General features: G+C 40.7%; 1 protein-coding gene across 3 annotated transcripts in view; it reads left to right on the plus strand.

The window, feature by feature from the left end:
- Positions 1-23,038, plus strand: part of ETV6 (ETS variant transcription factor 6) — a 90,455-nt gene that overhangs the window by 41,074 nt on the left and 26,343 nt on the right. Inside the window, exons 1-2 of one of the 3 annotated variants that reach the window (XM_063447628.1) lie at positions 7,764-7,845; positions 14,098-14,233. In XM_063447628.1, coding sequence (XP_063303698.1) covers positions 7,813-7,845; positions 14,098-14,233 — 169 coding nt within the window. In that variant the 5' untranslated portion in view covers positions 7,764-7,812. Of the gene's footprint in view, positions 1-7,763; positions 7,846-14,097; positions 14,234-23,038 lie in introns of those variants that run through there. The other 2 variants (XM_063447629.1, XM_063447631.1) reach the window with 2 other exon arrangements.

The raw sequence follows: 23,038 nt of genomic DNA on the forward strand, positions 1-23,038 counted from the left end.
CCGCTGACGTCGGCGGGGGAGGAGAGGTAAGGGAGCCCGGCGGTGGAAGAAGGTGAGTAAATGAAGGGGCACCTTCACCACGGGAGGGGAACCCTGAGGGTGGGGGCACCCCCAGGGTACTATAGTGTCAGGAAAACCGATTTGTTCACTCTAGTGGTAGCATGAGACGGAGTCTACAACCCACACAAGTGGCTCAAGCAGTGCAGTTCATCCAGGATGGCACATCAATGCGAGCTGTGGCAAGAATGTTTGCTGTGTCTGTCAGCGTTTTTAATAAAAAAATAAATAAATATATATATATATATTTATGTGTTTGTTTTCCTTCCCCCACAGACCCCACACCACACAATAGCTTACCAATACATACACACTGCCCCCCCACACACTTCCCTCCATACACACACACACTGCTCCCCCATACACACACACTGCCCACCCATACATACACACAATTATCCCACCAGTCACACATTTACCACCCATACACACATTTACCCCTCATACACATACACTGCCCCCCATACACACACACTGAACCCCTCACACAACCTGCACCCCCACACACACGGTACCCCCACACACACATACACTGTACCCCTCACACAAACTGACACCCCCACACACACACTGTACCCCACACGCACACAAACTAAATCCTTCACAAACACAATGCACCCCTGTACACACACACTGCATCCCTCACACACACGCACACTGCACCCCTCACACACATATTGCGTACACCACACACACACACTACACCACTATCCCGGCAGACCCCAGGTAAGTTGTCAAACTGTTCTTAAACAGTTTGAGTACCTACCCTTGCAGGGCACTATGGCACTACTGGCACCATAACCACTACAACGTAATCTACCAGTGCCACTCCCAAGATTAGGGGGCCAGTATATGCCGCAGCGCTGTACATATATACAACCTAGACATTTTTTTTTGTCTTGGGGTGCCTTGGAAAAATATTGAAATATTAAGGGCGCCTTGAACCTAAAAAGTTTGGGAACCAATGTTTTAACCTTATAAAAATGTGCAGAAATTTTAAATGCCATATAATTGTTAATCTATGTTGACCGAATAGCTTGCACTAGCTGTTGTGGCATTGCAAGTCTGTCTGTATCATCTATGCACAATTAAAATAAAGAATATATATATATATATATATATATATATACACCAGTATTTAACAATAGGGTCAAGAAGTAAAGATGTTATTAGATATTGCTTTGTAAACTCATATCTGAAGGCATTGTAACCAACATTTGCAGTGCAGGTCAGAATGTTTGTTTATGTACATTGCAGTTGTTGGTGCAGTCTCTTTCTTTTCTCCATGATGGTCTGATTGAACTTTTTCAGCTCCTGGAACCTCATCTCCCAGGAGCCCATGTCAGTGCTGTACTTTATCTGCATTTACTGCATTTTATCTTTATGAAATACCATTTTTTGTGGCAGTGGGAGTCCTAAAGCTGCTTTAAATGAATCGCTGATCTCCATAAAACCAACAAATGTGTGTATAATATATTAAATAAATATGTGAGTATGTCACAGAAAAGAAAGTCAGAATCTGAAAGGACATTCTAAGCACTAGCGTATTGCACTGTTATGGCACAAACAATGTTTAGGTGCCATACCCCATTTTTTTTTTTTTCAAACAGTTTTTGGAAATTGGTCCTTTAATGGCTCCGAAAGCCCAGCCCTTCTGCAACTGCTCTGATAATGTTGAACTTTCACCTCCACATTATCTGTCTAAAGCAGTCCAGCAACCCAACAGAAAGCCATTTCCATTTAAGATTGGACAGCTCTCTGTTTGTAACGGGGACATGCAGATGGCTCAAACTTTGGATGCTTAGAGAGTTTGTCATAAAAAGGAATAGGGTGGCACTTAACGACTCCTGCACTATAACCACTACAATGAGCTACAGCAGGTATATTGCTTAGATTGACACACACAGCAGAGGAACAGTCAAAAGAACTATGGTATATGTGCTGTAATTGCTGTGACAGAGAGCACAATAAGGAATTTTGTCTTGTTCTGTGCTGTCAATTAATTGTTAGCATAGAGCTGGACCAGATTGTTTTAAGAAAATCTATACGTTTGCATTTACACTCAGTGGCCACTTTAATTGATATCTGTATACACCTCTGTGTTAATGCAAATATTATCATGTGGCAGAAACTCGGTGAAGAAAAGCCTGCAGGCATTGCCAAATAGTTCACGAGGTTCAAACCAAACATCAGAATTGAAAAGAAATGTGTCTAAGTGGTCTTGATTGTAAAATGATTGTTGGTACCAGACACAGTGGTTGGTATTGATACAAAAAGCAAGATAACAGCGAGTTGCATTTCTGTTGTTAAAAACACCATTTGAGAGAGGCCAGTAGACAGTGGTCAGACTGGCTGAAGGGAAGGCAGCAGCACCTGAGATAATGTTTTATAACGTGTGTAGAAGAGCATCTGTGATGGCACATTAAAATTTGAAGTGGGTGGGCTACAGCACAGAGGACCACTCCAGTTTTTTCGCCTCGGTCGGATAAGAACAGCAAACTGAGGCTTTGTGGCATTGGCGCTGGACAGTAAAAGATTGGGGGGAAACCTCTCACGGTCTAATGTGCTTTGGTTTCTGCTGTGATTTTCAGATGGTAGGGTCAGAATTTGGCATAAACAACATGAATCCATAGATCCATCCTCACTTGTGTCAGTAGTTCAGGCTTGTGGCGATGTGTTATGGCATGTGGAATATTTTCTTGGCACACAGGAAACCATTAATATCAAAAAGGGTGTTTTAAAATACCATAGAGTGAGGATATAGTGTACTCCTGTGGCCTTCTGTTTCAGCTGATCTTAATCCAATAGACCACCTCTGTGTTGGAATGGAGTCTTCACAGCATGAATGTACAGTCCTGTGTTATGCCATCATGTCATCACGGACCAGACTCTGTAAGCAATGTTTTCATCACCTTCTTGAACCCATGCCACAAGCAATTAAGTGTTCTACGGACAAACCAGGCTCCTAGTCACTATTAGAAAAGTAATACTTATTAAAGTGAACACCAAGTGTATGTATATCTAGTGAGCTATGGAGATGCTGCCTTTTCTGATATTCTAATATATACTCTGCCAAACTATAGTAAGCACGCTTGTGTACAGCACGCTTGTGTACAGCACGGGTATTGCCAGAGACAAACTCTTTCTAAACATAAAGAGATTAGACAAAAGGTCTTTGTGTACAATAAGCAGGCGACGTGTTCAGTTACCACACTCAGAATGCCATCTTTCCCCACAGACAAAGTATAAAAAAATATTTTACAGGTCCTAAAATAACACTGCTGAATTAGCACACATAAATGGAAGATACTGCAGGTGTACTTACTGCTTTATATGCAGGGCTGGAGTTACATTTTGAGCTCATGTTGGCAGGGGATCCTCCACGAAATGTTTTTTTTTTTTTTTAAATGTTTGTCTTTTGTGTGTAGATAAAAAACCGACATGTAACCTGGAGGCATGATTCAGAAGTGAGAATTATTTGGTCTGTACCCTGGTTAATAATTGGGTTATGCAACAAATATATCAAGTAAACCCCAATAACCTCGCAGTTGGGATTCATCCTTTAAAAAAAAAAAAAAAGTCTCTCTCTCTCTCTTTCTTTCTTTCTTTCGAGTCACAAATAGTATATAAAATGTTTTTTGTCAACTAACACACCCAGTCCTGTCAGTATATCAATAGTAGCTGAGAATGCATTGTCTCAGGGTGCATCTCTTAATTCATAGTTTCCATTGTTCGAACATAATGTTACTTCTGATTTCCAATTTACTCAGTAGCCAAATGGTATATGCTACCACAAGTAAAATTCAGCCAACTGCCAAGTCTCAATTTCCACTCTATTTTGCTGGGTTGTAAAAATGTTGATGCCTCCATATTACCAAGATTAAAGGTGCACTATAGTCACCAGAACCACTACAGCTTAATGTAGCTGTTCTGGTGTCTGTAGTGAGTCCCAGCATACATTTTAATGTATACCCTGCCTCTTCAGAAAAAAGTGTGTAAATTGCTGGCGTAACACTTCGAGTGACACTAGAGGTGGCCTTCAGTGTCTCCACGCTCTGCATGGAGATGCTGATTGTTCCCCATAGAGATGCATTGATTCAGTGCATCTCTATGAAAATATGCTGATTGGCACATTAAATGCTTTCCTATGGGCTGAGATCATCAAGTTTTATGATCTCAGCCATGGAGGAAGGGCCAGCCACTGTGAGAATGGCATGACTTGGGGAAAAGGTGAGTAAAATCAACTTTTTACTGAAATTGGAGGGGGCCAGTCATTTAAACAGCCACTTAAAGGGACACTCCAGGCACCCAGACCACTTCTGCTCATTGGAGTGGTCTGGGTGCCAACTCCCACCACCCTTAACCCTGCAAGTGTAATTATTGCAGTTTTTATAAACTGAAATAATTACCTTGCAGGGTTAAGTCCTCCTCTAGTGGCTAGAGGGACTTCTGTGTTCTTAGAACACAAAAAGTGTTTTAAACTACTCTGGACATCCTCACGCTATGCATGAGGCCCACCAGCGTCGCCGGAAACCCCATAGGAAAACATTGAATAATGCTTTCCTATGGGGAAGTCTAATGCGCGTGCGGCCATTGCTGCACATGCGCATTAGGTCTCCCCCCGCCGACGTCAGAGGAGCGGGGGCGGAGCCTGATTCAGGTAAGTCACTGAAGGGGTTTTAACCCCTTCAGCAACATGATGGGGGCTGGGAGGGAGAGGGGCACTGCAACTAAAAACTGATATGTTTTCCTGGCACTGGAGAGTCCCTTTAAGACCATAGTGTCATGATTACATGTTTGCATTCCTGACACTATAGTGTTCCTTTAAGCATTTATCTTTGTAATATGGACAAAGCTCTTGTGCCCTCTTTGCTATGACATTTATGGATATTTATCTTTTTGGATTAAAATCTCTCGTTATTTACAAGTTTCTACTTTTGATTATGACATTCTGTAAAATACTTGGCATAAATACTACAATATCCTTGTATCCTACCACTCACATCAGCCAACATTAAACCTGTAAGAAAATGCTCTATTAAAACACCTTTATGATCAAGGCCATTTTGGCAGTTTTACCATGCATTAATTCTACCACAATTGGTTTAAAGCTAAAATTTAGCAAAATTGGGCATGCTAGGATTACAACACTTGGTAGACACAGAATCCAAGACTGCTACATAAAAGTATATATTTATACAAAGTACATCCCCCAGGCTATTTATGGCTGTTTACCCTTGAGCATGTATACACTTTTTCATTCAACCATTTTATCATGAACCTTAGACAAAATATTTAATTATTTGTAACTTTTTTTTTTTTACATGTGTGTATTTATTTTGACAAAATTCACAGACCATTTTTTTCTCCTACTTTTATCTTGTACAATGATACCCCACATTTATTCATAATCCTACCCCTAATCCAAACCTTATCCCATTCACAATCCTAATAATCCAGCTCTTAATCTTGCTCTTAATCCCACTCCATAATCCTACCTCAGTACTGACATCACCAGAGAGATTTCCAGCTCACACAGTAGAGAGATTGCTGTGTAAGTACTCTGTACTGTGTGAGCTCCCTCTCATGCTGCAGCTCCTGAAACTGATCCGTGCTGGGCAGCTGGCAGAGCTGGGCAATTACTTTTCAGACCCTGGTGGTCTCCCTCATCGCCGGGCCATGCCCAGAATCACTAAAGCTGAGCGCAAGGTGATTTAAAGAGTTTTAAATGGCCATGTGCAGCTCTCATTTTCACCTAGCTTATCTGTCAGTCGAGTTCCACTAACTGTGGCCTCAGATGACAGAAGGAACCCTCCGGTATCGAAAGATACTTGGGGCTGCTAGTTTTAAGATGGGGGAAGCTTAGAATTACCACAGCTAAGTGCAATTGTTGAGCCGCAATATTTAAATGGATTTAAAAAGCCTATGTGCAGCAATGAGGGGACTTTTAAGTATGAAGTGATATCTGGTGTTCCTTGGTGCCAGCAGAGATTTTACTCGGCTGATACTTTTAATGCATGATGGTCTATGCTGTCAATGAGCGTTAATGCCCTGCACTGCATGACATAATAGACAGTTATGTGGTCATTAAGGGGCAAATGATATTCTCTGCATAGTATAAGGTGTTTGTCTGTTGATCTGCATGGAGTTCTTTACATGAAGTCCAGATCATGGTGTAAAAAGGATCTAAGTGTATATTTCCCCTGTTCGAGATATACCAATACAAAAGTTCTGGGGCAAAGTTCTAAAAGTAGAACACTTCCTTTCTCTCTATGGAAATGGCTTCACATTTGACACATGTTCCAGAATTGCTTCTAAATAAACCCTTTGCTTACCTCTTTTTGTGATACTTAATCAGCAGTTATTGCCCCCACCTCCCACCACCACCTTTACCTAAATGTCAACTTAAAAGACCTGAATACTTTTGGAGAAAGTGAACTTCTAATCTAAAATATATAAAGATATTTTTTTATTTGAGCCAAAAAATTAAGTTTCATAGTACAGCAGTGTGTAAGATTAATTAAAAAAAAAAAAAAAGAAGAAGAAAAAACTGGTTTGTCCAGGGAATTTTACTGGTGAGCCTGAAGCATATTTCAAGCACCAGTATTTAAAGCGCATGTCACATGGAAAGAAAAAAAATATTGCATTATTCCGTAAAAGCAGAAAACTACGTTGTGTTAGCATTTCTTATAAAAGCTATTTTGAAGATATTTCCAGTAGCATATATCCACTTTATATACAGTAGAACATGACGATTCTGTTAAGAACATCTTTATCATCATGTACTTGGTGGCTCTGCTTTGTCTTTTAAATTCTTTGTACCTTTTTGTATAACTGTCATCGTTCTTGAGATGGGGTATATGTTTGTGCCCTAAATAAATGGGTTTCTTGGCAAGTATTTTGTAATTTAGTTACTGTTGTTTATAAAGTGCTAACCTTTGGGTCAGGACCCAAAACTGGTGTGCGATTTTCAGCAGACCCTATTAATTGGAACAGTTCTATTCATGAAACTATAGCCAAGCGACCGAAATAAAGTGTTCTTTTTGTAACCTATCTGATTTTCCCAGGACAATTGATGCTCACTTTGACACTGGGAGTCTAAAGAAAGTAGACTTCAGAATGTATTGTAGAATTTATGTCACTATAGATATATTGTGTGCTGGCGAGGATGTGCTAATTTTACAAATTTAAGAATGGATCACCAAAATAATGCCGTGTACAGAATTTGTGTCACTGTCAAAAAAAAAAAAAAAAAAAAAGGATAAGAACCACTGTGGCTGATGAAGCTGCAAGAACAGGCTTAGAATTGTAAGCTTGAATGTAAATAGAGACTCCCATGTGATCAGCTCAGAAAGCTAGATCTGGGCATTTCCATGTTGACTCATGGTTCGTTCAACCAGTTTGGTCAGTTTGTTGACTTCCGTTTCTCATTGGATCTGATCCAGTGGCTGAGAGATGTAGACTCTCCCAAATAGATGGAAGACCTTTAACCCATTCATGCTCAACAAGGCCCTGAGTGCTTTACTTTGAGATGGTGGCTCCTTTGACAGTTAAGGGTTACTGTCTTATGAATATTGGGCAAATAAGAAAAAGCAATGAGCAAAATGTAAAGGGGGAGTGACCGTGCAGGAAGAATGAGAAAAAGAAACTAGGAAGGGAAAGTAAACTAGACAGAAGTCACGGCAGGGTGAGAGGGAGGTGGGAGGGTCAAGGAAAGAGGACGCGGTTGGGTTACAAGAAAGAAAGATAAAGGACATGGAGAGAAGCAGAAGAGGGTGGAGGAAATGGGTAAGGAAAAAAGCAACAGAAACCACTTGTGAAATAATAAATGAGAGGTACGGGGATGGGGGGAGAAGGGGAACTGTTGGCAAAGTAACAAGTATTAGAATAAGTGGAGAGGATTATAAATGGTTAACTCTGCAAATACCAGTTAATGCAAGTCATTTTTAGCTTTCTGTTTCTCATCCTTGGTTGTCGCAGGGTTAAGGCTTTGATTAAACAGGGGGGTGTGTGTAAAAAAAAAAAAAAAAAAATTCAGACAGAGTATGGAAGGGCATGCACACACGGGAGTCTATATAAAGAAACTTTGGCAGCTGCCGTGTTATTAAAATGCCAGGAGAGAAGCGGGTTAGAAATGAAATCATTTTATGATTGATGATGGATACACTAGATGGGCAGGGGGCAAGAAAGGCGGAATGGAAAGAACAATAAGCTTATGAAATAAATAGTATGTTACAGAATGTTATTAAACGTACACTATATAAAAGTACCAGGTGTTTAACATTGGCCTTCCAGCTGTTTATTTATTTATTTATTTTTACTTTTGTTTTATTTTTGCCTCCATTATGGAAAATGAAGTCCATAACAGCAAGACAGCCAATGTTGGACACTCGTACTGTGGTATATTTTAGCTACCTACTGAAGGACTTACCATAATAGTTGTAGTCTGCAGCCTTTATTGTGCCTGAGGTCGCATATACTTTTTTCCTGCCATCTGAAAATTAAGAGAATATAACATAGCTATACAAAGTATCACTTTAGCAAGAAGAGTGGATTACTGGCTGTTATGGAATCCAAAGTAACACACCTCTGGGATTGTAAATGTTAATCATTGATTGATTGCTTTATTTTTATAAAATTGTATTTGTCAGGCAGTTCCTTTGCACATAGCATGTGTTTGTCATAGAGAGAATCTGCATTGAAGTTTGATATCTGGAAATTTCAAAAATAGCAAAAAGTGTGTATAACCAAGAAAGCTTACAATCTAATTAGGCAGCATTGCTTGACTGTATAATAAAGAGGGCTAATTACTGTTCAGAAGTATAGGCCGGAGGGCAACTTTAAACCAGTGATCTTTCTTTGAAGATGATACTTGGCATGTTGCTTAGTCATAGACCAAGTTAATCAGTTAATTAGTCTTTAATTAGAGAAATGCTACTTTTCTGGTAGGATCTGCGAAACCTCATCATAGGAACAGACCAGCACATATTTAGCTGAAAAAATAGTGTTAAATGGGCAAATTAGTCAAAATAGCATGTTAATTCTATTAATTCTGTGGTACTATGTGAGGGCTCACATGGTCCCTCGCTCCTCTCGTGTTACAGGCACGGCTAGTTTGTCAGATGACTTGCATACAGTTGACATTGTAGTTTCACTACTGAACCCAATTATTCAGAGTACATTGGGTGCTAGTCGTTATCTGCAAGTTGGTAATCTGTTTAACAACGGGTGGGGGTGAAGAATGGTGCTTGCTGTCCATTAATAGTTTGTTTAATGTAATGTTTTGAATAATATCGAAAACGTTTTGATGCAGTTTCCTATTTTACACACACACGTCTGACACACACAATTGAATTTCACAAAACTGATGCAATATCACATTTTCAGACCTAGCTGTATTTTAACCCTAAATGTCATTAAAAGGACACTAGGCACGAAAAAAGACTACAGTTTAGTGGTTCTGGAGTAAAGAGACTGTCCTTGCAGCCACAGCAGTGTGAACACTGCATTTTCTGAGGGCAAAAAAAAGGGCAGTGCTGCATAACACCACCTCTAGTAGCTTTCACATACATTCCTGTATGTGTTACTGCAATCTTTGCAGGACTGATGTTCAGTGCCGCCAAACTCTGCACAGAGACGAAGACTGCTTTGCATAGTAATGCATTGAGTCAAAGCATCTCTATGAGGAGATGCTGATTGATGCATCGTAGCGATTGACTGAGATTATCCGCAATGATGATATCACTTGGCTAAGGAGGGGTGGCTGCAGCAAGGCCATCGCACCAGGGGACTAAAGGCAAGTATACTTATTTACTGCTTTCATTTTGGAAAATCCAATAACTTAAAGGACCACTATAGGCACCCAGACCACTTCAGCTCAATGAAGTGGTCTGGGTGCCAGGTCCCTCTAGTTTTAACCCTGCAGCTGAAAACATAGCAGTTTCAGAGAAACGCTAGAGGCGCTTCCGCGATTCTCCCTGTGAAAATAACAGTGAGAAGACGCTGGATGTCCATAGGAAAGCATTGAGTAATGCTTTCCTATGGGTGGTTTGAATGCGCTCGGCTCTTGCCGCGCATTCAGATCTGACGTCGGCCGGGGGAGGAGAGGTCACCGGCGCTGGATAAAGGTAAGTGGCTGAAGGGGTTTTAACCCCTTCAGCCCAGCGGGAGAGGGCCCTGAGGGTGGGGGGGACCTAATGACCTAATGGAGGATACATTCTCCAATGTATGTGTGCATTCCTAATGCTAGAAGGTTCCTTTAATATGCAGGCTCTGGTCCGAATTAACGTTAACTCAAAGTTTAACTTTAACTTATGCCTTTTAAATTTTGTTATCATAAATTCTCATGCCTAATTTTATTTACACAGGTCCCACAACTGTCCCAATTTCAGCAATACAGACAAGATTGTGGGGTCCTGCCCCGCTTTAGTTCACTGATGTCCCGCATCTGGGGACACTAGGGAACTGTCATTTGGTAACACAGCTCAGGCGCATCATTAGATGCGATTAGGCTGTGAACAGCACTAGGATCCTGCAGAGAGTTCATCAGCAGCAAAGTAGTGAAGACGGTTGACCAGCCAGCCAGACAGGCCCCTTCTGACCTTCAGTGGGCAGGCACATACCTCACTAGCAATTTCAACATGATTCCCAGCCAAAACTTGAAAACCAGAAATGTCCTGTACTGGTTATGATACTTGGAGAATTCATTTAAATCAAGCATGTCAAACTCAAAGTCTGGATCGGGCCACATAAACAACTCACTGACAGACACACACACACTCACTGACAGACAGACACACATACTCACAGACAGACACACATACTCACAGACAGACACACATACAGACTCTCAGACACACTGACAGATGCACAGACACACTGACAGATGCACACACTCACAGACAGATGCACACACTCACAGACAGACGCACACACTCGCTGACAGACGCACACACTCGCTGACAGACGCACACACTCGCTGACAGACGCACACACTCGCTGACAGACGCACACACTCGCTGACAGACGCACACACTCGCTGACAGACGCACACACTCGCTGACAGACGCACACACTCGCTGACAGACGCACACACTCGCTGACAGACGCACACACTCGCTGACAGACGCACACACTCGCTGACAGACGCACACACTCGCTGACAGACGCACACACTCGCTGACAGACGCACACACTCACTGACAGACGCACACATACTCACTGACAGACGCACACATACTCACTGGCAGACGCACACATACTCACTGACAGACGCGCACATACTCACTGACAGACGCGCACATACTCACTGACAGACGCGCACATACTCACTGACAGACACGCACATACTCACTGACAGACACGCACACACTCACTGACAGACACGCACGCACACACACTCACTGACAGACACACACATTTGCTCACAGACACACACTCACTGACATACAGACACACATACACACACACACATACTCACAGATAGAGACACACACTGACAGACACACACATTTGCTGACAGACACACATACTCACTGACAGACACACACACGCAGACACACACATACTCACAGACACACACACATACATACTCACAGACAGACACACACACTGACCCAGACACACACACACACACACACACACACTTATCTCCTTCCTGCTCCTCACTGCTCCCTCGCGCGGTTTAGTGATGCTGGGTGCCGAAATATGACGTCATATTCCGGCGCCCGGCTTCACTTCAGACGGCGCAAGGGAGCAGTGAGGAGCAGAAGGGCTGAGCTCCCTTGCTGCTGCCAGCGTCCTGCTTCCTCCCCAACCGGGTAAATGTTAGTAGAGTAGGCACCTGCAATATGGGGAAAGCAGGTGCCTACTCTGCTATAACACCAGCATGTACTCGCGACTCGGCGGGCCGCAAAGACGGTCCTTGTGGGCCGCATGCGGCCCATGGGCTGCAAGTTTGACATGCTTGATTTAAATGATCAAAACAATAATTTCACACCATTTATCCTTTTTTTATGAACTGTTGATCAAAGTTAAGCTTTTTGTGGAGGTGTCTGTATGCTCTAGTCAGTTTTAAAAGCAAAATCTGATTTCCTAGATGCTTAATGTTGTTTGGCAGTGAACTCTCTACTTCCTCAGTTTTACCAGATTACTCTGTGGAGACAGGAAAAACAAACTTAGTTCCGTCTTTTAAATAAAAACAATTTACCATCTTCTTAGATAAAACATGAGGTTGTTCTTTGTATAAAACACCAACATATATAACGTCAATTTTGTAGGTTATAAAGAGGCTGTTGCAAATTTAAATAATAATTAAAAAAAAAAATGATCAGTAATAGTCCACTTTATATTCCATTGACTAATATAAAGAGAAACTATCTTGTTTGAGATTAATATTTTTAATGTAGAATTTCAAACTGTGTATGGCTCACATATATCTGTACATATATCTGTACTTATAAAACTATGCTTCTTAAGACACAGTAAGGAAATTTTATGCAAATTAGCTTCCTTTCTTTTTTTGCATTTTGCTGAATATCTCAATTCCCATGCCGATTAAGTGGGTTTGTCAGCATTCCTTTTGATGAAGGGCTGCAATTTTGAGCCCAAGTCATGAAACTTTATTTCTGGGGGAAATGAGGAACCACTGTCAAATCCCCAAAAAAGGCAAAATTACTAATCCGCCATCAATTCATTGTACTAGACAAAAATAAAGTTGCATGTATCGCCTAGCCTGTAACATTTCAGGAAGACAGTTGTGATGTTAGAGTGTAGTATTATAAATGCATTTTTAGAACGACATTGCCCTATTTTTCATATGCAAATGTTGACTTTAAAGGACCACTATAGTGCCAGTAAAACATACTCGTTTTCCTGGCACTATAGTGCCCAGATGGGGTGCCCCCACCCTCAGGGTCCCCCTCCCGCCGGGCTGGATGGAGAGGAAGGGGTTAAACTTACCTCTTTTTCCAGCGCTGAGGAGCTCTCCTCCTCTTCGGCTGAATGCGCATGCGCGGCAAGAGCCGCGCGCGCATTCAGCCAGTCTCATAGGAAAGCATTTACAATGCTTTCCTATGGACGCTGGCGTCTTCTCACTGTGATTTTCACAGTGAGAAGCACGCAAGCGCCTCTAGCGGCTGTCAATGAGAGAGCCAGTAGAGGCGGGATTAACCCTAATATAAACATAGCAGTTTCTTTTAATCTAGGTTAATCCTAGAGGGACCAGGCACCCAGACCACTTCATTAAGATGAAGTGGTCTGGGTGCCTATAGTGGTCCTTTAACATTTTTTAATCTATATTTGCTTCTCTATGTTTGTATTATGCATGTGTGTATCGAGTATACGCAACTATGAACCATGCATTGTGGGAAAATAAAAAGTCTGAAGGCAAAGCAAAGTGGTTTATGGATGGCTCTAGAGCGCATCTGATCTTTGCAACAACTACAAATAATTAATTCCTTCTATCCATACTGATATATCTGTAGAAGATCTGGGAAGACAGCACAATTCTGTCTCCCTAGCTACTCACCTGGCATATCAGTGAAAGGGAAAGAGCCAAAGAGTAAACTGCAGCTGTTGCTTAGGAGTGTACCACAAACCAATCTTGGGCATGTCAAGACACGTATGTTCCAGTGTGCAAAAAGTTTGTGTTTTTTTTGTTTTTGTTTCTGTTTGAAAAAAGTCTTGCAGTGTAAAAGATGCATAACCTTGAACAGTCCATTATAAAATAATACCATCTCAGGGTTCCGAAAATGTTCATATACCACTTCACCTTCAGTTTTGTAGTTTATCATCTCTTCTGAACATGAGGATGACATTATTTATCCATAATTCATACTTCACCATTATTTATACTCCCTTCCTCTCTACCTCCACATTATGGATATGTGTGGGTTTGTATGGCACAACCGTTTTTTGGGGAAATTACTGTTAACTTCTTTTTAATCCACTGCGGTCAGGCAATCCATAAAAACTAGAAAGAAAATAAACCCTTCTGTTTTAACCCTCACTTTGTTTTTGTCTTTCTTTTTCATGTTCCAGCAGGAGCAGATTTCTTGTTCACCCCCAGAAAGCCCTGGGCAAAACTGCAACACGTCCTCACCCTCCCTTCTCCATGCACCTGGGGCACGAGTTTACAGGATGGAAGAGGATGCAGTCAGGCTGCCGGCACACCTGCGTGAGTACCACCGCCCACCTAGTCTACATATTTGCAAGAGCTCACTTATTCCAGTCATATGTACAGAATGCCTCAAGCTATGTTCCCTTTTGGAAATTCAAAGCTGCTAACTTTCAAAATTAGATCACATTTGAGCCAAAGAATTTTGCTGTAGTAAATATATTTATAACTGGAAAGGACACATTTTAAAAAGTTCATACAAAATTCTAGTAATACATTTGGAACTTGTCACGTCCATAGTAGAATGACCCCTGCCAAACCAATCATAGCAAGCCAAGAATGTTAACTACATTTTCTATAGCAGAGCCAAGCATATTCCATAACGAGGGCCTCGTCAGTACAGCAAGGTTTTTGGAGTTTGTCGTTCAATTGTCCGCTTTCTCCAAGTGTAAGCCTATAGATCAATGGCAACTTACAGAAACCCAAGTTTTAAAAACATGTACAGCAGTTGTTTTAGACGAGAAGAAAAGATGGGTGAAAAAGTTTGGGTTTATAGAGCAAAACTGAGCATATCAAAACTAAATCAAAAAATATCAAAGTAAAAAAAGTTCCTTTCACTCTATTTGTATGCACACTTTTAAACAGAAGGGATTTAGTATAGTGACCTTGAGGTGTAAGCTCACTTGCCAACTGTAATGCTAACCTATGAGTCCTATTTCACTCTGGCTATCTGCTCAAATATAAAACCTCTAATGAGACAAAAGTGGAAATTCTTATAACCCGAAGAATATGCCTGTTGGAGCCAGAGTGATTGACTTAGGTAGGTGAGCGTAAACTTTGGCTATAACAATGGTACTTTTATATGTTGGAGTTGAATATTATAGCCATTGTAACCACTCAGTAGTGACAGGATTTAGTGTTATGCCTAATATATAAGAGTAAAATATCATTGTTCAACCCTTCACAGGGGGAACATGTGTACAGTGATATAAAAACTATAGCATTGAGAATAGATGTTTCCATTCCTAACTCTATAGTGTCCCTTTAACCACACCCACATATAAACAGTGACATATTCTCTTAATTGGAGGGCTGTTAAGTAACCATTGATCAGCTAATGAAGCATTTCATTGGTTGAATGCAAGTACAGGATGTATTAGCTGGTTTTAAGAACTATTGTCATTGTTTAGGGGAGAATGCATTTGAAGAGGGGGCTAATATCCGTGAATAAATAGAAATGGGCCCAGTTTGTCAAACATGTATTCCTAACAATATAATCCTGACTGTTTAGGTGACTGTCCCATTCTGCTCCCAGTAAGAAGGCAATTTTGCTCACCTTTTATCTCACACTGCACCAGTTACGCTGGCAGCTGGCTCCACCTCCAAGGCTGAGATCATCCAACTTGATTATCCCAACCAATCCAATGCTTTTGGGAGGCTATTGCACATGTGTGGCAAAACGCCTCGCTGCGCAAATCAACAACTACGCATAGAGATGCACTAAATCAATCTTCTGCAAAAAGGCAGAGTTTACATTGCTGCTTAGTAACACCTCTAGTGACAGTCATTCAGAAGGCCACTAGAGAGTCTTGGGTCACGCTGCATGGAGGCTCTGAACGTTCCTCATAGAGATTCATTAATTTAATGCATCTCTATGAGGAGATGCGGATTGGTACATTTGCTGCGCATGCACACAATCCTCCCAATGCTTTCCTAAGGGAAAGCATTGGCTTAGCTGAGATCATAAACATTGATAATCTCAGCCATGAAGGTAATATCAGCCATGGCAAAACTGGCACGGCATGGGGAAAATGTGAAAAAAGGTGAGTTAAAAACACCTTCCTCATGCAATCTGAGGGCACACACACTGACAGGCTCACATACACACTCATGCTGACGACAGGCTTGCACACGAATCTCTTGACAGGCTCTCACGCACTCTTGACAGGCTCTCTCACACACACACATATACTCTGACAGGTTCTCTTACCCCCACACACACACACACTCTCTCTCTCTTGACAGGCTCTCACACACACTCTCTTAACAGGCTCTTACACACACTATTTTGACAGTCTCAAACACACTCTCTTGACAGGCTCACACACACTCTTACGCTGACAACAGGCTCGCACGCACAAACTCTGACAGGCTCTCGCTCACACACACACACACACACACTCTTTCTGACAGGCTCACACACACATTTTTGTTTTAATTGAAATCCACTCAGCCTCCCTACCTTTGGGTAACATAAACCCCTTAAGGACGGCGGGCGTTCTTTGCCATCCTTTTTGGTGCAGTACTAAACGCCGGCGGGCGGCATAGAACGTACCTACCGTCCTTCATACTTATCGGGTTCCCGCCGATCCCATGCCGGCGGTTGTGATCCTGGGGTCTGCCTGGGACAGGCAGACTTCCTCTCCCTGATCTGCCCCCCCCCCCTCCAGCCATGTGATCGCAGAGGAAGAGGAGGAAAAGGAGCAAAGCCAGTGAACCACTCATGGACAGCTGTTTCGTTGTTAATGCAACTCATCAGCATTAGGTTGGTTACTGGCTTGCAATGGAGCCTTGGTGTTACTTGAGTTGCATTAACAACGAAACAGCTGTCCAAGATTGGTTCACTGGCTTTGCTCCTCTTCCTGAGTTGTGTTTCAAAGCAGTTGTATACAGCAGACACATACTCCAAGGAATCCATGTACAAAGTGGAACTATGAGGAAAAAATGTGGTTCTTTGTTGAGCTCATTTGCATACGCCTAACCAGAATCCCTTGCAGTAGTGCATATATATATAAATATATATATAAACACAAATATATTTATATAATATTTTTACGTAATTAAGTCATTTTATTAATTACAATCTGAGGGACCTACCCGACAACCCAGGCAGAAAGTCCAGAGAATTTGGCTCGCAAGCCCTATATTTAACCCTGTAACTTTCCAGGGCACCATAAACCTGTGCATTAGAGGTACTGTTTTACTCAGGAGACTTCGCTGAACACAAATATTAGTGTTAAAAAAAAACAGTAAAACATATCACAAAAATGCATTTTTCACACACACACTGTACTTTTACTGACGATATAATTGTTGTGATACGTTTTATTATTTTGTAACACTAATATTTCTGTTCATCGAAGTCTCCCGAGTATAACAGTATCCCCATGTACACGTTTTAGTGTTTTCAAAACTTACGGAGTCAAATATAAGGCTTGAATTTCCTTTTTTATTTATTTATTTATTTTTTTGCCAGATTGGTTATGTTGCCTTTTAGAACGTATGGTAACCCAGAAATGAGAATTACCCCCATGATGTCATACCATTTGCAAAAGTAGACAACCCAAGGTATTGCAAATAGGGTATGTCCAGTCTTTTTTAGTACCCACCGCTTTGTTTTCCTGACACTATAGTGATCCTTTAAGGGGTTAAAAGGAACATACCAAATATTGTATGTTCCTTTAAATCCTTTTCGCTTCTGTTCCACTCACCTTGTGCAGATGATGGAACCTTAATATAACAAATACAACGAAACAAGCACGTGTGGATTTTTATTTTTTTTCTTACAAGAAATTATATAGTGAAAACTATCAGTAGACACTGATAATATTTTTGTTTCTCTTACCTAATCTATTGTAGGTATTTGCATTTATATAGCACCGATATATTCTAAAGAGCTGTACAGTTTGAATATAGGAATACAACAGAAAACAAATAAGAAACACATTCACAAGCTTTAACCAGAAACAGGAGATTATATTGGGGAGTAAAAATATAAAATAAAATAAAACTACAAGAAGCAGGTGGTAGTTGGAAGAATGAAATAACTCATTTTTAAAACAATGTATAATCTCTCTGGTCTATATAATGGTATCTATATGGTAAATGTACAGATCTAGTCTCCGGTGTGAATTTTTAGATTGCCCACAAATACAGCATTTGTACTCAAAATGCAGTGCATCTGTAAATCATTGCTCGAAAGAGATTTAACATTATGCAGTATTTTAGATAGGAGATAAAACTGATTTTTTTTCAAACACTTGCAAAACAAGGTCCCTTTGGTGGCTATTTGATTTAAGTCTGTAAATTGCGCAGTAAATGTCATTGTGTAACCCAGTGAAAGCCTTAGGGACCAGCACGAACCGTGCTTTTAGAGCTTGCTAGTATCTAAGAATTAGGAATGTCATTGGTTTTTGGTTTACTGCTGTGCTCTCCATCTTTCTAGTTAATGAAATGGCTTGTATAATATACAAATTCAAATATTTGTAGCTAGGGACTGAAAAAATCTACAGAAAGAATAGTTATATAACCTACAAAGATACTGTTATATTAAACTCCAGGTTTTATTCTGTAACCACTGAATTGCAGTGAGCTGAAAAGCAAAGTTCCTTATTTAGGGCAAAATAGCCAAATTGTGACTACAGCAGAATAATTTTCTTTCTATTTGGAGGCTTTTGAATTGACACCTTGTGGTTTGAGCAGTCTCATTTCACTGACTGATATCAAACAAATCACATTTCAGCTTTACACCTTGATATCATTAGTGAGGTAATTATATCACACTCATTTTCATGTTGTTGTCATCTGTTCTGCCCTTTTGATCATTGTCCACTGAATGGGAGCAAGTAATCAAAATTAATATTTTAGCTTTGGTTGCTAATAAAGTACTACCCCAACTCCCCCTTCCCTCTCCCCCCCCCAGATACACATGCTTCTTTGCAGCAACCATATGTCACAAAGTAGTGAAGCAATAATAGTTTAAATAAAGCAATAATCGTTTAAATAAATATACCATTAACAATGTAGAATTAATCTGTAGATAATCAAAATATGTAGATAATGATAATCAATTCCGCGGTCAATAAATATATTTAAAGGGATTCTATAGTTTATAGAATGCAAAGCTGTATTTACCCCCCTCCCCCCTCGCCATTGTTGCAAGGATTTAAAAAAAAAAAACTTCTGACACTTGCCTGATTCCAGCACCGATCTGGGTTGGTGCTTTTCCTCCCACAGCAAACTGGGGGGTTAATGTTTATATGCTGAGAGCACATTTGGCCCTCCCCATAGGACAGCATTGCTTTAATGCTTTCTTATTGGGGATTTATTTGACGCTGAATATCCTCATGTAGAACCACCAGGAAGTGTCTCTAGCAACTGTCTGATTGACAACCACTAGAGTCAGTTTTACTCCTGCAATGTAATCATTGCAGTTTCTCAAAAACGCTAATGATTTACATTGCAGGACTAAGTGTCACTGGGACACTGCACCTAGACCACTTCAATGCGTTGAAGTGGTCTGGGTGCCTATTGTTGTGCATACAATTGGTTACCCTGTTTCAGGTAAAAGGGAAACTTCTTTATAGGAGTTATATCTCTGAAAGCAGCATGGGAAATAGCACATATTTTTTATAGTAGACATGCATGTGAAATCCATATACAATGCTCAGAATATGTCCGGTATATGTTTAAAGAAAGTGACTGTATTCTTCTTATGATATTGTGCAACTTATTAACACGACATACTTTGGCATGCCCATAATATACCATGCCTGCCTCAACGTCCTCCATAGCAAACCCCTTCTGCTCTCTGTAACAGTCATGCACCAATCTAACCATTTTCATTCAGAATCTCTCATAGCTCAGGCCGTATGAAAAGGGGAATTTTTAGACTAGAGAAATTGCACAAGTTCATGGGAAAGCTTTTTTACAGAACTTTTCTCCTGAAGGGGAGGATGTTTCTTAACTCTTTATGATACTCGGTTTTTACAAACTGTTATATATTTTATATACTAATCCATCATATGGATAACAGACCTTTACTCAGAGGGTTCTTTATGGTGGATTAAATACAGATTTCAGATTTAATCGGCCAAATTTATCCAAATAAAATCATACCACTTAAATGTAAATGTGGTAGCTAGCACAAGAGAACATGGTCTGAATTTGGATGGAGGGATTAAAGGTTTAGGTTTAGTGCTTTTCACTCAAGTAGTTGTAGATGTCTTAAAATATCTTCCAGTAGAGGTGGTAACAACCTAGGATAAGAGTTTGAGAAAGTTTGGCATACACATGCTGCTGTCTAGATGGATCGATAAACAAGATCAAGAATAAAGCCTGTGCTTTTAGATGGCCAAGCTTGACTGTTAAATTCGCTGTTATTTTTCTTATTAACCTTGTGTATAACTAAGCACTGTGTCCAGTGTCATTCTGAGATCGCCATGGCTCCGTGGCCCCAAAAGCATGGAATCTGAAACCTTGCTGCAGAAAGAGAGAAGCAGTAATGATGTAACGATCTATAAGGAGCGCCGATGGAAATATGCGATCGAGTGACAGCTCGCCTTTCTAAGAGCTTCTGCAGCAGCTTAAACTTGTGAAATCTTAATTTTCCCTCTAAAGTTGTAGATTGTGTATAGCTCTGTTAATATATTGATTGATAGGAACTGGTGACTTTTCACTGTCATTAAGATTTAATCCTTTAATGATCAGAATTTGCCTCTGTGCATATGTAACAATTTAATATTGTTGGTTGAACGTTAAATGGTGTTTATTTTGAACTGTACCATTAAACTCAATGCTTTAATAGTTGGACCTTGCCAGGTTGATGGAAATACGTAGAGAATTGCTGAAACTGGAGGCTTTAGGGTTTAGAGTTACTTATCCAGGTTAGTCAGAGAAACCTTTGTTTTTAAAGTATACTCCAACAATCAACCATGACCACTTTTACTTTCAGAAGAGCTTTTCAGCTTGAAACGCAGCACATATAGAGATATTTGTAATAGTTACACATAATGTCAATTCTTTGCTAAATTTAGGTCAACGTGGCCATCAGCATTGCAGTCAGGGCACCTACGAGGTTTGTTATGCAGATTCTGTTTAATATGTCTGTTATATAATTTTACAAAAAAAGTAAATTGCTCTAAAACTTGGATTTAATAATGATCTCAGCCACGGATGTGAGGTTGGCACATCGTGGGGTAAAAGGTGAGTAAAATCATCTTTCCCATTCGATCAGAGGGGGGCCAGTCACCTAAACGCAGACACATTGACAGACACACACACACTGAGACATACACAAATTGTTTTATTTTAATTTAAAGGAACACAAACACAAACCCTTAAAAGATGCGCTGATCTGCTGGTGCTGGCCACGCCCCTATCTCTATCTGCCTCCTTTGCTGACCTCATTAGATTTGATGAGTTAAGCCAATCTGCATTGGATTGGCTGAGATCAGAAAGGAGGTGGGATAGGTGCGGGATCAAACACTGGCTTGGCCAATCAGACTCTCCTCATAGAGATGCATTGAATTAATGCATCTCTATGAGGAATGTTCAGCGACACTGAATGTCCCAGGAAGCACCTCTAGCAAACATCTGAAAGTGTCCCCAGGGGACAATGTAAGCTGCAAAAAGCCTACAGAGACTGACTATACTCACCAGAACAAATACATTAAGCTGTAGTTGTTCTGGTGACTACAGTGTCGCTTCAAGTCTGCCCAGCCCTAACTTTAGAATAGGTGGAGTGGTTCCTTCCCCTGGGTTTTTAGTGGAGCTGCTGTGATACTGTAATCTTTATGCTCTTCTTGCTCTGCTCCGTCACGCACTCTTTCGTGATGCCGGAGCTGGAGTGACATCATATCACAGCAGGATGCCTGAGGGAACAGAGTAAGATGAGCGTGAAGATTACAGCTCCCTCCATTTCTCACAAATGCCCACCTTCGGGTGACTGGTGACCGGTGTTGAACGGACTGACAAACACCAAGGTGCCAATACAAAATTCCTAGTCACCTTAGCGACCAGGCGCCTGGGATTTGTCAAGCCATGCGTTAAAAGTTCCATGACCGGTACCCTTTAAGAGGTTGTGTGGATTCTAACTGTCCAATTTCCTTTACATTATGCTGTTTCACATTTCCTGCTGGCATGACCTAACCTGCATTTGCTTCATGTTATTTTGTTCCTATTACACCGCACTGCATGACTTGTGTGAAATTCTGATCACTGCACGCTTTTGGGTTTCTTTAATGGCTATTGCAAGAAATATCCCTGCTGTTTCTATGCTTTTTTGTTTATTTTGAGTATGTAATATACACTGAACAGTGTAAATGTGTATAGTCATTTATATTACATTGCTTTAAAAACAAGTGTCAGTTAAACCTGTACGATTCGCTTCTTTTCACTTCTACTTATTTTCTTACATATTATACTTCTGCTTGCACTCTACTGTTCCTACTCACAATAAAAATGTATTGTAAAACAAAATAGGAAGCTCTGGTCAGCACCATGTGTCTCCATATACAGTTAATTACTCTCCCCTGTCTGTGCAAACGCAGACTAGGTACAGATAGGTGGCCCCCCTCCCCCACCTTCTTGTCCCTTCTTTTGGAACATGAGGGAAATTTCCTATTTGGGGAATTTGGAGTGCAAGGAATTTCCTGTGTGGGTTGATGAGGTTTCCGGCACAGCGGTTCTTGGAACGCGGTAGCGTTTCCTAACTATATGACGAATTCAAGTCACAACTAAAAATGTGCATGGCAGCCTTTGACTAAAATTAACTCCTTCACCAATGTGCAGCAGGAATCACCATCCTTAATATAAACAAATCAGATATTGCAAACCTTCCTCGCAACTGCATACTGCAAACTGTATCTATAGTACATTTCTTTTTCTTTTTTCTTTTTTTTTACAGGTTCTTAAAAACTAAAGAAATAAAATGACTGTAACTTGGGTATTATTGGATTCTATATAAATATACACCGTGATAATGAATTTCTCAGGCACTAAGGAAAGTCAGATAGGTGCCTCCTGAGATGGTTTTCATAAGGCGTTCCGACCGTTTCAGGCTGCTTGCCCAGCATAAGAGAAATA

The sequence above is a fragment of the Pelobates fuscus genome, chromosome 3, assembly GCF_036172605.1.
Source record: "Pelobates fuscus isolate aPelFus1 chromosome 3, aPelFus1.pri, whole genome shotgun sequence".
Lineage (NCBI taxonomy): Eukaryota > Metazoa > Chordata > Amphibia > Anura > Pelobatidae > Pelobates > Pelobates fuscus.